The following is a 13201-nucleotide window of genomic DNA, read 5'->3' on the forward strand; positions in this document are numbered from 1 at the left end:
CTTGTACAAACTTTTAGCAGTAATCAAGTATCCCGACAAACGAAATATATTTATCCAACCTCCACCACGAACTCTTTACAACGTGTTCCTGCTTATATTACATCGCAGTGTATATGCTATAAATATATAACCAAGAGAAAGTTATTCGAGTCTCGGTGAAAATGTTGAAAAGTTTTGCGGATCGCAGCGTGAATGGTCGGTAGAAATTTTGATCGGATAACGTTGACCGAATCTGAAAGATTTATCAAAGGCACTCGATAAGATTGTTGGTAGCTCAAAAAAGGAGTAGAGGAGGGGTGGAGAGATCGCAGCAGGCGATTTTACTTGTTTGGTTTTCTCTGATGGTACCGCTTTCATCGTGATGGAAACTCGCTGGTGTCCCGGTCGAGTTTTGACGTTCTCGCGCTCATCTCTCTCTCTCGAGAACATGGTTAACGAGATAAATGACGGCCGGCGAAATTTCGGATGCCAGCGCATTGAAGTGGATTAGCTGCAGCGGGCGTAACCGCTCGGAGGTTTTCAGGCGGCGTTTGAGGTTAGTTCGACTAATCTGATTACTTAACGTCTGAACTTAACGGCAACGCGGCTCCAAGTTGCCTCTGGATTAAAATGACTTAATTTAAAGTTGGGCCCTCCTCGCGAGCGCACGCGGCGCCCGCCGTTGCCGTTGCCGCCGCCGCCGCCACCGTCACCACAGCATAAAACGACAATCTACAATTTTAATACGCACGCTCGGCCCCTTTTCTAAGCCACTTTGAAGGAAGCGGAGCCCGCATTTAACCAGAGTTAATTTGCTGCTTTTGCCGCAGCTGCGTCTTTAACCGGAGGGGGGAGGGGGGGGGGGGGGTTAACCACGCCTCGTCTCCTCTGATACACCAAACGACTCAATTTTTTTTTCAAAGAAACATACACCCTATATATAATAATTGATCCAAAGCCCCGCGCGCGAATACGCTCCTCGTCCGTAATATCTTGCCTGCGCTTTGCCAAAAAACTCAAGAGCCCGGGCAAAAACGTTTTCTCTCTTTCTCCTTTTATATTAGATATATATATATATATATATAGCCACTCTGGTAGGAGCAAGAAAAAACAGTCATTATTCTCACATAGAGCGGTGTATGGTATTCCCGCTAACGATCGCGCACGTAGTGGGTTCGCCATGCGCCACCGCGACGGAATGAAAAGGATCGTCGGAAAGTTTAGGTTACTCTAACGACAATATCATTATAGCGGGAAATAATCGTGGCAACGCGAAGCTTTTATCGCTCGGCTCGCTTATCGCATCAAAGTCGGAGAGATACGCGCATGATTCGTAAACTCTTTTAAGCCGCATTCTCTCCGAACGCAATCATGATTACAGACTGTTGCTGCAAATTTCACGAAACTCGCTATTACTTAGCTGCTCTCTGCTCTCGTTTCCTCTAACGAGCAGCCTCGTATAACGTTTGTTAATCTTTGCGCGTCTCTCCTCGGCGAGCGTCCATTTTCCCGCATTTCCTCGCTGTTTAATACTTTCTTTTAATAATTCTTCCAACAGCCATTTTTTCCCTATATTCCGGCCACTCTTTTACCGCCCTTTGCATTCGAGCCAGCAGCACATCACGTTCCTATTTTTTCCTCTCTTTCTCCCTCGTCTCCATTTCTGTCGGCCTCTCATCCTTTTTCCCGTTCTCGTTTTCTCTCGGAATTCCGCACGAGCAACGTAGATCAGTTAGTTGGGGCGCGCCGAGCGGTTACACTGGCAACTGGCAACCGGCTGGCATAAAGTCTCACGAAATTTTCATAATGAAATTACAGGATGTGTCACCTGGTCATATGCAGCGACACGCTGGCGATGTATACATACACATGTGTGTATATATATATACATGTGTGTGTGTGTGTGTGTGTGCATTCCATTTATACGAGAAAGTGCGAAAACAGCAGCGATGCTAGCTATCGCACCTCTCTGACACTGCATCGTGCTGTCGCGTATACGCGAGCTTTCCTATAAACCATCCACCTATTCACACCCTCCTACTATATGTTTACAATCCATCTTCTTTCCATCATTTGCGTTTAATCAGCCATTCACCATTGATCCACGATGAGATGGATCGTTTTCATCTCTCTGAATTTCTCTCTCTCTCTCTCTCTTTCCCTTGACAAAATATTCGTTTTACAAACGAGTGAACCAACTCCCTCGATAGTTACTTTACATCCTTATCTCCATTTTAATAATCACTTTACTTTCATTTGCTGGCGAATGCTTCGATTCCCTTTAGTAATACGGTGGAAGCAGGATAATGTACTAGCTGAGAGATCCTCGCGCCTCAGGCCAGACTAGCTAGCTTCGAAGCAGAAAAAGTATACGATAGATATAGGGATTAATGGGTGTGAGAGCGAATTCCTCTGCCAAATGGATTTCGACTGGTTGATCCATCTTCTTTCAAAAGCGGTCCGAGATTTCTTCCTTACCTTTTCCATCTCTCGGATCGTTCCTCCGCAACAACGAGGAGCCTTGCCATTCATCCTGGAATATTACAGGGTAATTAAGGGAAATTTTTTCATTACTCCCATCCCTTCTACCGTCGAGTGGATACCTTTATATATATATATATATATATAGGGACGCTTCGTCTCTCATCGAATATATTCAAAAATTTATATCTCCCGCCCCCCCCCCTTCATTGGAAAATTTCACGATAACAAACGATTGGTCGAAAACCGAACGACGAACAATGATGAAAGTTCCTCCACCGTTGTACGTAGCGCTTTATGCTTTTTTTTGCATTGCAAAATACTTTGCTTTGCGGATGGCGAGAAAGAGAGGCTAAAAAATATCGCTTTCTCGAGGTAGAACGATCCGCCAATGCGGTCGCTCGCTGATGGATAAAAAAAGGAGGAAAGCAGAAATTCAATATTCCCGGTTAAATGCATTTTGACACTCTAATTTATTTTCTTACTCGAGAGTCTCCGCGCTCGGTTCTTTTTCTAATGGTAAAACTCTGCACAGTTGGTCAAAATTTCCATTGCTCCATTAAGCAGCATTAAATTGAAAAGAAAAACTTTCTTTTTTCATTTCACCGCTTTTTTACATTCTATTTCACATTTGCAGCGAGAACTTAATTTCATCGGTAAAACTTTCGCCGAGTTTTCCGCGAGTAAATCGCTTTTCGAGTTCAATTCGGTTGACTGACACCGGGGAAGCTTTCTTCCCTCGTAACTCGATCCCACCGGATTAAAAAAGATGCGGCCGTTATAATTCGCTATCATAAATCCATTGGATGGCAATACCGATGATAAACTGCCCGACGTGTATCGGATGGCGAAGTAAGCGAAGTGGGTTGAAGGGGAGGGGGTGGGGGAATAGCTAGGAGCCACTTCAGCGTCCAGGGGGATCACAGAGTCATTTAGTTGGCATAGCATTTGCGCGCCAGCTTTTTCCAGCCTCGTTTTCCCCAGAATTGGAAGCTTTGAATTCATGCGACTCGTGAATCCCGTGGTCATTCGTATACACTGGAAAGAGCCTCTCTCTCTCTCTCTCTCTCTCTCTCTCTCACACACACACACACACATGCACCGCAGCATACCTATAGCAAAATCTCGTTTTGACCAGTCGATTCGACGCGTCAACCGCTCGGAAAAAGCATCCGAACACTTTGCAGAAACATCCCCACTCCCCCTATGCTCCGCACACTCACCCTTTTCATCTCTCTCTATAGTCGTACAGCGGCGGGGCTCCACCCCCCCCCTTCCCCCCACATCGAGCTACATACACGTATATATATATAGAGAGAGCTAGAGAAGAAGCCTCCGGCAGCGGCCTTTCGAAAGCGGATGAGATTGTACCGGGAGTGTGAAAAATTTCCTGTCCCTCGTATCCGCAATGACGCGTAATATTCGGAGGAAGATTCCCTCTCTTTTCAGAAGCCGCGCATGCACGACCATCCAGAACTCTCTTGACTTCCAGTTTCTTGCTCGCCTGTTGGCTCTTGCCTCTTGACTCACGAGTTACGAGTCACGTTCCCCCAGACAGCCAACCTGCCAGAGAATTCCATCTCATTTCTCAGCCTCGAGTCGACTCTCAACCCTTCCGATATACCGTACTATATACATATACACACATAGATATACAAGCACACCTTGGACTGCACGAATGCGCGCCCAGATGTTTTAATAAAACAACAAATAACAGCCAGTCCATGGATGCAAACTCCGCGAGCTTTGGTCGATTTGGACCGCTCGACGCTCACCAATTTTCCCGATAAAACCTCCGAAAGCTCCCCGATGCACCAATGGCAAGCTCGGATCCGCTGTTCCGGCAGGCCGGAAAATTTCATTTTCGCAACGACAATAATTTCCATTTGTCACCGTGACTTCCTCCATCAACAGTCGATATACATATATTAGATGTTATTTAACCCGACACGTCGCGCTCTATGCGCGTTTCCACGTTTTCTCTTGTCGCGTCGTCAGATTTTACCAGCTGCAGCTATTTCCCCGCAACTCTTTCGATATACCGCTCGATTACCGGTCTCTTCAAAACCGATAAAACCATTTCTTTCATGCACAGTGATAGAAATCCTTTGAAATAATTGTGTTCCCGGCTGAAATTTCCTCTGTGGCTATATGTATATTATATAGGAGTAGCAGCACTTGTATATACTGGGCGCGAGGAAGCTCTCCGCAGCGAATAAATCTCGAATCATTTCACATGTGTCTACGAAGAAAAACAAACTGAACAACGAACAATCCTTTTGCACGATTTCTAGTTTCAAGCGATTTTCACGTCATTCCAATCACAGTATTTCACATTTAGCAAAGCAATTTCCCAAGTGTGGTCGAGCATGCTTTTAATCATTCACCTGTTCGATGCTGGAGCATATATAGCGTTTGGAGAATGCGTGCACGTTAGAGAGACCAATATATATATATATATACAACTGCACAGTGTCTCCAGAATTATTATTCAACGATATAGAGTGGAGAGATGTAGGAATTCACCGCGACCATCAGCCGGAAAATGAATTAGTCAAATGCAAGAAAGAATATCGCATTAAAATTCGGTTCGCGAAAATAATATGCGAGTCGAAAATTAAAAAGCTCCCGTGCATTAAAGTGATTCAGTTTACCATCATCTTCTGACGCGCGGTATTGCATTGAGCAAATATAAACTGAAATGACGGAGAATTAAGTGATGCGCGAAACGTAAAGCTTTTAACGGTGTATAATGGCGCTATATAAAGTTAAGGGAGAAAAAAAATACATTTTTACAAATGCGTATAATATACGTACGATATACGGGGCACCACGAGACAGAGTAGGAAAATGACGATAATTCGTGGCTCGTGGAGAATAATCGGTCGATTCTCGTTCGCGTTAATTAATTTTTTGGCCCTGATCACCAATATTTCTGCATACCAAATAGATATTTCCCATTTCGCGAATATTTCATGGGGCAATAACACGATGGCTCCTCGCGGTGCTCGTGCCGTAAAATATATGCTGCACGAATACTGTATATCTACGACACAGACATTTTTATAACATCTTTGAGGCAATTACGCGAAACCACTGAATTCATTATATAACAGTTAATTCAATGCGCGACAACGGAAACTTAGTTATGCGCTCCGCCCTCGGATTCTTTACGCGCGCCACTCGCGTAATTAATGACGAGTGGTCGTAGGCGTAACAAAAAATGTTAAAAATCTTTCTAGACCTTGCCAGGCATATATTTACACACAGTTATACCTAGCTTTCGTTTCATTTCGAGAGAATTGACGTAATGCCTAGACACAATTTCTAGCCGGGCCAATTACGGAGTTTTATGCGCTAATACAAGAGCGTGATGGAGAGAGAAAGGAGGCGGAGGGGGGGAGGGGGTGAGGTAAATTCAAGTTCCGGATGTATTTGACCAGCATAATTGAACGGATTTTTTTAGAAAGAAAGGGAAGCAGATATAAAGCGTGTTCTAAAAGCAAACCGAAGTAAGCGAGATAGTGTAAAATTGCAGATTATTCATGGAGGTTATCGCGGGAATTCGAAAACGCGCTTCAAGGGGTTAGTGAGAGAATAAAATTCCGCGAAGATGGAGGAGCGGAGTAAAAAATAGCAATGCACCGAATTCACGCGTGATTCTCGATAGCCGCTCGAGTGACGGACTCGTTAGAAGGTTCGTTTTAAGCTCACCGAGAGAATTTCTTACTCAAAGTCCAGAATGAGATGTTCCGCTTTATGGAAAACCGTAGGGTAAGAAAGAGAGAGAGAGAAATGCGAGGAACGAAGATGGGCCAGGAAATTAAATAAAAATCACGCAAACTGCAGATTTCTTACGAGGCAAGTACGCGCTGCGCACGTTCCGCTATGCATGCCAATGAGTCTCTCCATCTCTTTCCGTCTCTCCAAACTGCACCGCACCCACAAGCAGATTGGACTTTACTTCGATTCCCCGCAGAATCACGTAGCACGACCCATTAACGAAAACAATGATACGACGTCCGATACTTGCCTCGTAATCCTGCTACTACTACTGTAATAACATACTCATCTCCTCCTCCTCCTCCTCCTTTCCACCGAGAGAAGCAAGCCATGAATCAACGTTTCTTTATTCAAAAACCTCATAAACTTTGCTCGCTACGAGAATAAACTACCTCCCCCCCCCCCGCCAAACCCTCTCAACCATCCAGGTCGCTACAATTCTTCAATGCTAATATTAACCAGGCCAAATGCTTCCTGACGCGAGTATATAAATATATATGTAAACAGAACCGTGGGACTCTTCAATTAACGAACGGAGCAACTAATTGCTCTATTTCCAGCGATGAAAATATCGGAATGCGCGATAGTAATTAAAAATTCGTCAAAAACACGCGAGCAAGATAGTTTTTACCTACGCTCCACACGTTCGTCGAAGTAGAAACAGGAGCAGAGAGTCTTTCGATCGTGGAATCGCGAGGGGAATTGATTAACGTAAAATGAAAATTTGTCGTGTTCTTTTTTTCGGGTGGAAACAGGTAATGAGTGGAGAGGGTCATTCCGCATGTGAATGAGAAGTGGAGGGGAGGGATGGAGGCTGCGAGGATAAGAGGGAGAGAAGGTGGTAGGAGGGGGGAGGGGGGGGGGGATGAGCTACACTGTCGAGTCGAGCGAAGCCAAGAAACGGAACGGAAGGAAGGCTGCATTTATTAAACCTAGCGTAGACGTCTACCCTTCTCCCTCCTCACCCTCTCTCTTATCTACTGCATTCAACCCCCTCCTCGCTCGGTCTCTCTTCCTCTCCCTCGCACCTTTATCCTCCAGCGTTCTTTACCTTCCACCCCCGCCGCCCTTCTTTTTCCCCCTGTATAAAATAGTTGCCCGATACTCTCCTCTTTGCAGACGCGACGCGGCGCCTCTTTCTTCGAGATCCCCCCTCCTCCCCAGTTTAAACCGCCTGCGGCTGAATTTCATCTTCTTTTCAAGTCCGTCGAAATTGAATGTCAGCTGTTGACTTCATTCTCCATGCGTACGCGACGGAGCTGACGCCACTACTGTACACCCTGACGTAAAAAGCGAAGCAGTCTCGCAACGGGCCAGAATCAACGGTTTATTTTCACGTTTGCCACGAGTATCCGCATCCGCGCGAAAGTGAAACGCGACCTACATATTGCGGAACGCTTGCACATTAGGTATATATGTATGTATATTTATATACCGACGAGAAAAACGCGTCGGGCCGAAAGTTAATTAATTATTCGCCGCGCGTGATAATAAGAGCCGAGGCAAATAAATGTTTATAATGTATCGAGTTGATGCTCGATAGAAAATTGAGGCACTCGTAGAAAGCTCGAATTGCGGAGATAGCATTGCTCTCGTGGGAATGCGAGCTAATCGCATACCCGACGGTAATCCCGATAAATACCGATGCGTACGGACTGCTTCGCTTTCGAGCACTAATTAGCTAGTTCTTGTTGCACGCCAGATGCGCTGGAGAGGGCACGACTGTTAAACGCAGAATTGCTATTGCTCGTTAAACGCGCTCGATGCAATTTCTCGATAGCGCTAATTATCCCCAGTATTCTGCCTTGCAAAGAAACTTCTTATGTGCCTGACGTAATACAAAGGAACAACAACGCTTTGTCAATTTTGCGCCTAAGTGGAAGAAGAGATCGAGAGACGATCGATATGCTAGAGTTTTTCGTTTCTATATATACTCTATGTATATAGAGGGAGAGAGAAGGAGGGAAAAGTGATGCCACGATGGAGGGTGATAGAAGACGGTAGGTGGAGGGAGGGAGTTGTAAGTGCAAACAATTAATCAAGGCCTATACGAGAGAGCGTGTATACCGATACGGGACAAGCATAACTGATTTATTATAAAGCCGTAATTAAGTCGGGGTATTAGCATAGCTAGCAAGCTATGCTGGTGAAGTCGGTGGCATCGGTGGCGTGGGCCAGCGAAACGACTTGACCCAGCCGGCCGCAGGGTAAGGTGCTTCCTATGCTAACGAGAACGTACACCCTCCCCCCCCCCCCCTCCCTCTTTCCGCAGACTGTCTACCGCCCGATCGTCCTTTTCCCACCCTCTTTCCACTCCTCGTTCTCCATACTCCCTCGCTCTCTCTCTCTCTCTATATATATATATATATATATATATATATATATATATATAGTAAACCAGTCGTGGAGGACCACGTAGGAGGAAGCCACAGAAAAACTGCAAATTTGCCTGGTTATATAAGTTATATATATATATATATATATATATACGACTGTATCCCGACCATTAGGACCGGACCAGACGCGTATCTCTTAATTAGTCGGCGAAATCCATTCCGGCGCCACTCTGAGAATCGCGCGAACCTCGCTAGAGCATTCTCTCATCCCTTTGCCCCTTCCTCCTCTCCCTCCCACTCCCCCGCGGGTTCTCACGCGTACTACTCTTATCAATTCACCCTGGGACAGAGAAGTTGTATGGTCGAGTGCCATTTTTTTTCCACACTCTTCCACGCGAACATATACCACACATACCGACCCTCGAAACGACCATCGTTGTTTCCTGCCCGATATGCTGACCCTCTCCCCCCTTCCTCTTACTCACTATCGCGCACACAGAAGCAGAGTCCGGAGCGCAGTTCTGCAGGAGTCGCCAACTTTATCTCGCGTCATTGATTATCCTTCGCTAACCCAGCACACAGGCACGCACCCCTCTTTTTTTCTCCCTGACCGCAACCATAAAACAAATCACCTTTTTGTTAGGTGCGCGCAGCAACCGAAGCGCTACTATTACTCATCTCTCTGCGGTAACCGATCCGAACGCGTCCAAGATCTTGAACGAATCAGAATCACCGTGAATATATATGTATATATATATATATATCCATTTCGATTAAACCGAATTGTTATTCCTTTCATACGGGCATTACAAGGAAATTCTGCCCAACCGAGGGGCAAAATTATGAGAAAGATTTTCGTGGGAAGGCGAATGGTGGGGGATTGGAGAAAAATTGCAAGTGCTCGATCGGGTTGGAGAACGGGGGAGCTGGATGGAAAAATTATTGAACTGTGAGAAAAGAAAAAAAAGATTGAGCTGGCGGAGCGTCGAAACGATAAGTTGGCGCAGCGATTAATAGGTCTGCCAATAAGATTAATCAGAGGGTGATTTTCGGTGTGGTTTTCAGTACGCCGAGGTGGAGGATGGAGGAGCTGGAGACGCTGGAAAGCTCGGAGTGTCCGGAATGCCCCGGGCCACCCCCGGAGTTCCGGCTGCCACCCCCGCCCCGGCCACCCTTCCTCACCGAAGGCACCTTTTGCTCGGAAACGCCGCTCGCTGAACTCGAGGATTGCGTCGCCATTCCGGTGAGTACTCTCCGCTACCCGAATTATACTTTTTAAATCTTATTTCGTGCCATTGCGCAATTTCCACTTTAAACAACATCGGCCCCTTCTACCCCGAACTCTCCCTTACTATAATCCTATAGAAATTTATCACGATTCACCCGAGGATCCAAACCTTCGCCCATTCTTGTAAAAAACACCCCCGACGATAGATCTCTGTGACTCGTTTCGTACTTTATTTTTTGTTTCGCCTATATCTCCGCTCCATGCAATGTCCTTGAATATAGTCTCCTTCTAACTATATGTACTAAATATCAAAAGCAAACACAGTCCCTTTAAAGAAAGTTTTCCTTATGGAAATGCACAATTATATCCACTGTGCACCATCATCCCTTTTATCGCACGGACTCTTAAATAATTTGCAGCGCGAAATCTTTTCCGGAGTAACGTTCGCTAATGAGAGCGTGGCTACATATATATATATAGAAAGTAGAGACAGTTTTCTGATAAAACCGGCCGCTTATGGAAACACCCATTGCGTATTTGCAGTAGTTGTATCGATTTCAATAGGAGAGCGGTACTTAAGTCCTCTTTCCATTTCCGGGTCGGTCCAGTCTAGGACGATCATTTGCATTAAAAGAGCAAATGTTCAGCACTATTCATCGCGAATAGGAGGCAGCGTATATAGTTGGAAACAGACACGCGGACGTGTCTCGGCTTGAAAATTGAAGGAGTAGAGTCCGAAGGAGTGTGACGCTGCAGTGAGTGAAAAAGAGGAGGAAAATGAGGGAGTAAGGGAATCATGACGGATTGTCTCGAATAATCAAGGGACACTTTAATCCTTTTCAGAGGACGTGGATCACTTTTTTGGCTCGCTTTAATCCTTGCTCTATTTTAACCGAGACAGCCCTCGCCCGTAAGTCTATTCTTTTTCAAGATTAATATCTCCCTGACTCCATTCCCGGATTAGCTCGCCGAGTAATACCGACGTGAGCAGGAAGAAATATATATTGAAATTTGCTCGCACGTTCCTCGATTAAAGCTCTACGCAGTTTGCACCCTTGCCAATCGCGTCAACCTATATACCCCGCTGCAAGCTTATTAGCGTACGTACGGAAAACCACCAACTCTCACCGACTGCAAACTCCTAAATCTCTTTTGGCGCGTCTCTAATTTATGGGATCCTATTGCCTTTTTTGCTATTTCAGTCAAAGTCCACGCTAACAGTTTTACAGGAGATTCCGGCTCCACAACGACGGCAATGTTTAATTCGAGGAGAGGAAAATTTACAATGCAAACTCGTGGAAATCTGTTGGATACACACTCCTATATATATATATAGGTACAAATAACATTTGAAATGGTTATTTTCAAGAAGAAAACTTTGCTTACAGGCTCGACTCTTCTGTAAAGTAGAGTAACTACGAATCCTGTTGAGAGAGAGAGAGAGAGAGAGAGAGAGAGAGAGAGAGAGAGAAAGAGAGGAGGATGAGAAAGGGAAGTAATGGCAGGAGGGGACAGGGGTGGGGATGAGGGTGAGGGTGGAGGGTAGAAGAAAAAAGAGACTAATGTCCTCGTTCCGTAACCTATAAAGGAACGGATAGTCCCCTCTCTCTCTCTCTCTCTCGTCCGGTAGCTCAGTTAAGGTTAAAAGTTCGGGCAACAGCGAGCGCGAGAAGGGTGAGGAGGCGACGATGTATAATGGCGGTCGGAATGAAAAATCATGGAGAAGCTTATAGCGAGAGGGCATTGAGAGCTGCTGGCCATCTATTCGTATCGTCGTATGGATCGCAAACCTCCTTTTATATACCTATCTATCCAGAAACGATCCACGACAATCTGGTCGAGCGTGATACGAGTTCTCCGAATGGGGAAAGAATTCCAATTAAAATACGTGCCGGGCGGTGTGTTTTGATCCATTCTTAGACTGTAATATATAGTACCTATTATATGGCATACGGAGAAAAGAAAAGAGAGAGAGAGAGAGAGAGAAAGTCATTCAGAGACTCTTCGCGTACGATAAGTTTGGGATAAGTTACCGCGTGCTTGTGGCAAAGATCCTTTCAAAATTCCACAAGAGTCGCGTAGTCTGGTAGCAGCAGACGAAAAGTCTTCATTCTTCTCGCTCAGTTCCACGGGAGTTACCCCTACGTCGTCCGCACCTCAGCCCGTCTGATCGATTAATCTTGTGTAGACCCTTTTCTCTCTCTCTCTCTCTCTCTCTCTCTCCCTGCTCGTATCACTCTTATTTCTTCTCTATTTTTTCCCTTCCTCATTCGTATTTCTCTATCTACGATGCGCCCTCTCTTTATCGTTTACCTCGCCCCATCTACCCCCACCTCCCTCCGCACTTTGCTTTCGCTACAGCCTTTTTATTCCCTCGTAGCAGAAAAAAGCTCATCCGATAGTGCTGTATTTTAAACGCTGAATGAACAGCACAATCAAGAGCTTCACGGTGGTGCGCTGATGTTTAACGTTAATTCGCCAACTATACTCAATAATGCACACGCGTCGCATCGTCGCGCTTTACCTCGGCGTAAATTTCATTGACGTTAACTACCGTAGCATAAAATTGGAAAAATATTTTTATCATGGATTATATTTTGCACGCTCCTTCTCAATACCCCTCGAAACACCGAATCGTTGATTGAATCAAAAATCGTGGACCGTTGGATTCTTTTTACTGTATTTTGCTGTATTTTCGAGAAATTGATAAGGCCCGGTTGAAAGTTGAATGGATCCTAGGATAGCTTATATACGATTCCAGTCTAGCGTTTCTACAAACTTGGCATAGAAATCATCGGTACTCGGTAAGCCAAAGCGAAGCTAAGGTGAAATGCCACTGGCAGGTAGCCAGCAGCATCAAACCTGTCTGCGTACGTACCCTTTGTGCTCCTGCTTCGATCTACTCTCCAATACACCCCGTGTATATATGTATACGTAGGAACGAGCCACGTGTGCTGCTTCCACCCCCTACTCGAGCCTTCGTTAACCAATCGACGATAGAAATGACAGGAACGCGAGACTGAAAATATCCAAAAAAAATTGACCGGAAAGAATTTTCCCTCCAATATATCCCACTTTTATCGTGTACCACACGGAACACCCGCAAGAAGAGGGCTGGTAAAATTTTTACCACGCCAAAAGTTATCCGAGAATAATTGACATTTGTGAAAGCGAATAATTTATAAGTTTAGCAAATGTCAGCGGAGAGGATTGACAGGGGTTTCCTTCTTTTTTATTTTTTTTGGTAAAAGTTATTCATCTTAGCGAAGGTAGAGTACATCCATTTAGATTCTTAAAAGAAGTTTAAGTGCGCGCGCTCGCGCGGGTGGCAAGAAAAACGATGTTGCCTAAACTGACGGATGCGAGTAGAGAGATTAGGCAGCGGGTGGCACTG

The 13201-nt window shown here is 45.3% G+C and overlaps 2 protein-coding genes across 3 annotated transcripts in view; one reads left to right on the plus strand and one right to left on the minus strand.

Annotated features, from left to right (window-relative positions):
- LOC136780513 (gastric triacylglycerol lipase-like) overlaps window positions 1–13201 on the minus strand; it is a 118575-nt gene that overhangs the window by 37997 nt on the left and 67377 nt on the right. The gene's annotated exons all lie outside the window — the stretch shown is intronic.
- The window catches only part of pxb, a 96917-nt gene that overhangs the window by 17118 nt on the left and 66598 nt on the right, over window positions 1–13201 (plus strand). Inside the window, exon 2 of the mRNA XM_066738921.1 lies at window positions 9645–9822. Coding sequence (XP_066595018.1) covers window positions 9661–9822 — 162 coding nt within the window. The 5' untranslated portion in view covers window positions 9645–9660. The remainder of the gene's footprint in view (window positions 1–9644; window positions 9823–13201) is intronic.

The sequence above is a fragment of the Prorops nasuta genome, unplaced genomic scaffold (assembly GCF_024137725.1).
Source record: "Prorops nasuta isolate Cenicafe-Biocafe unplaced genomic scaffold, Cenicafe_Pnas_1.2 PNAS00019, whole genome shotgun sequence".
Lineage (NCBI taxonomy): Eukaryota > Metazoa > Arthropoda > Insecta > Hymenoptera > Bethylidae > Prorops > Prorops nasuta.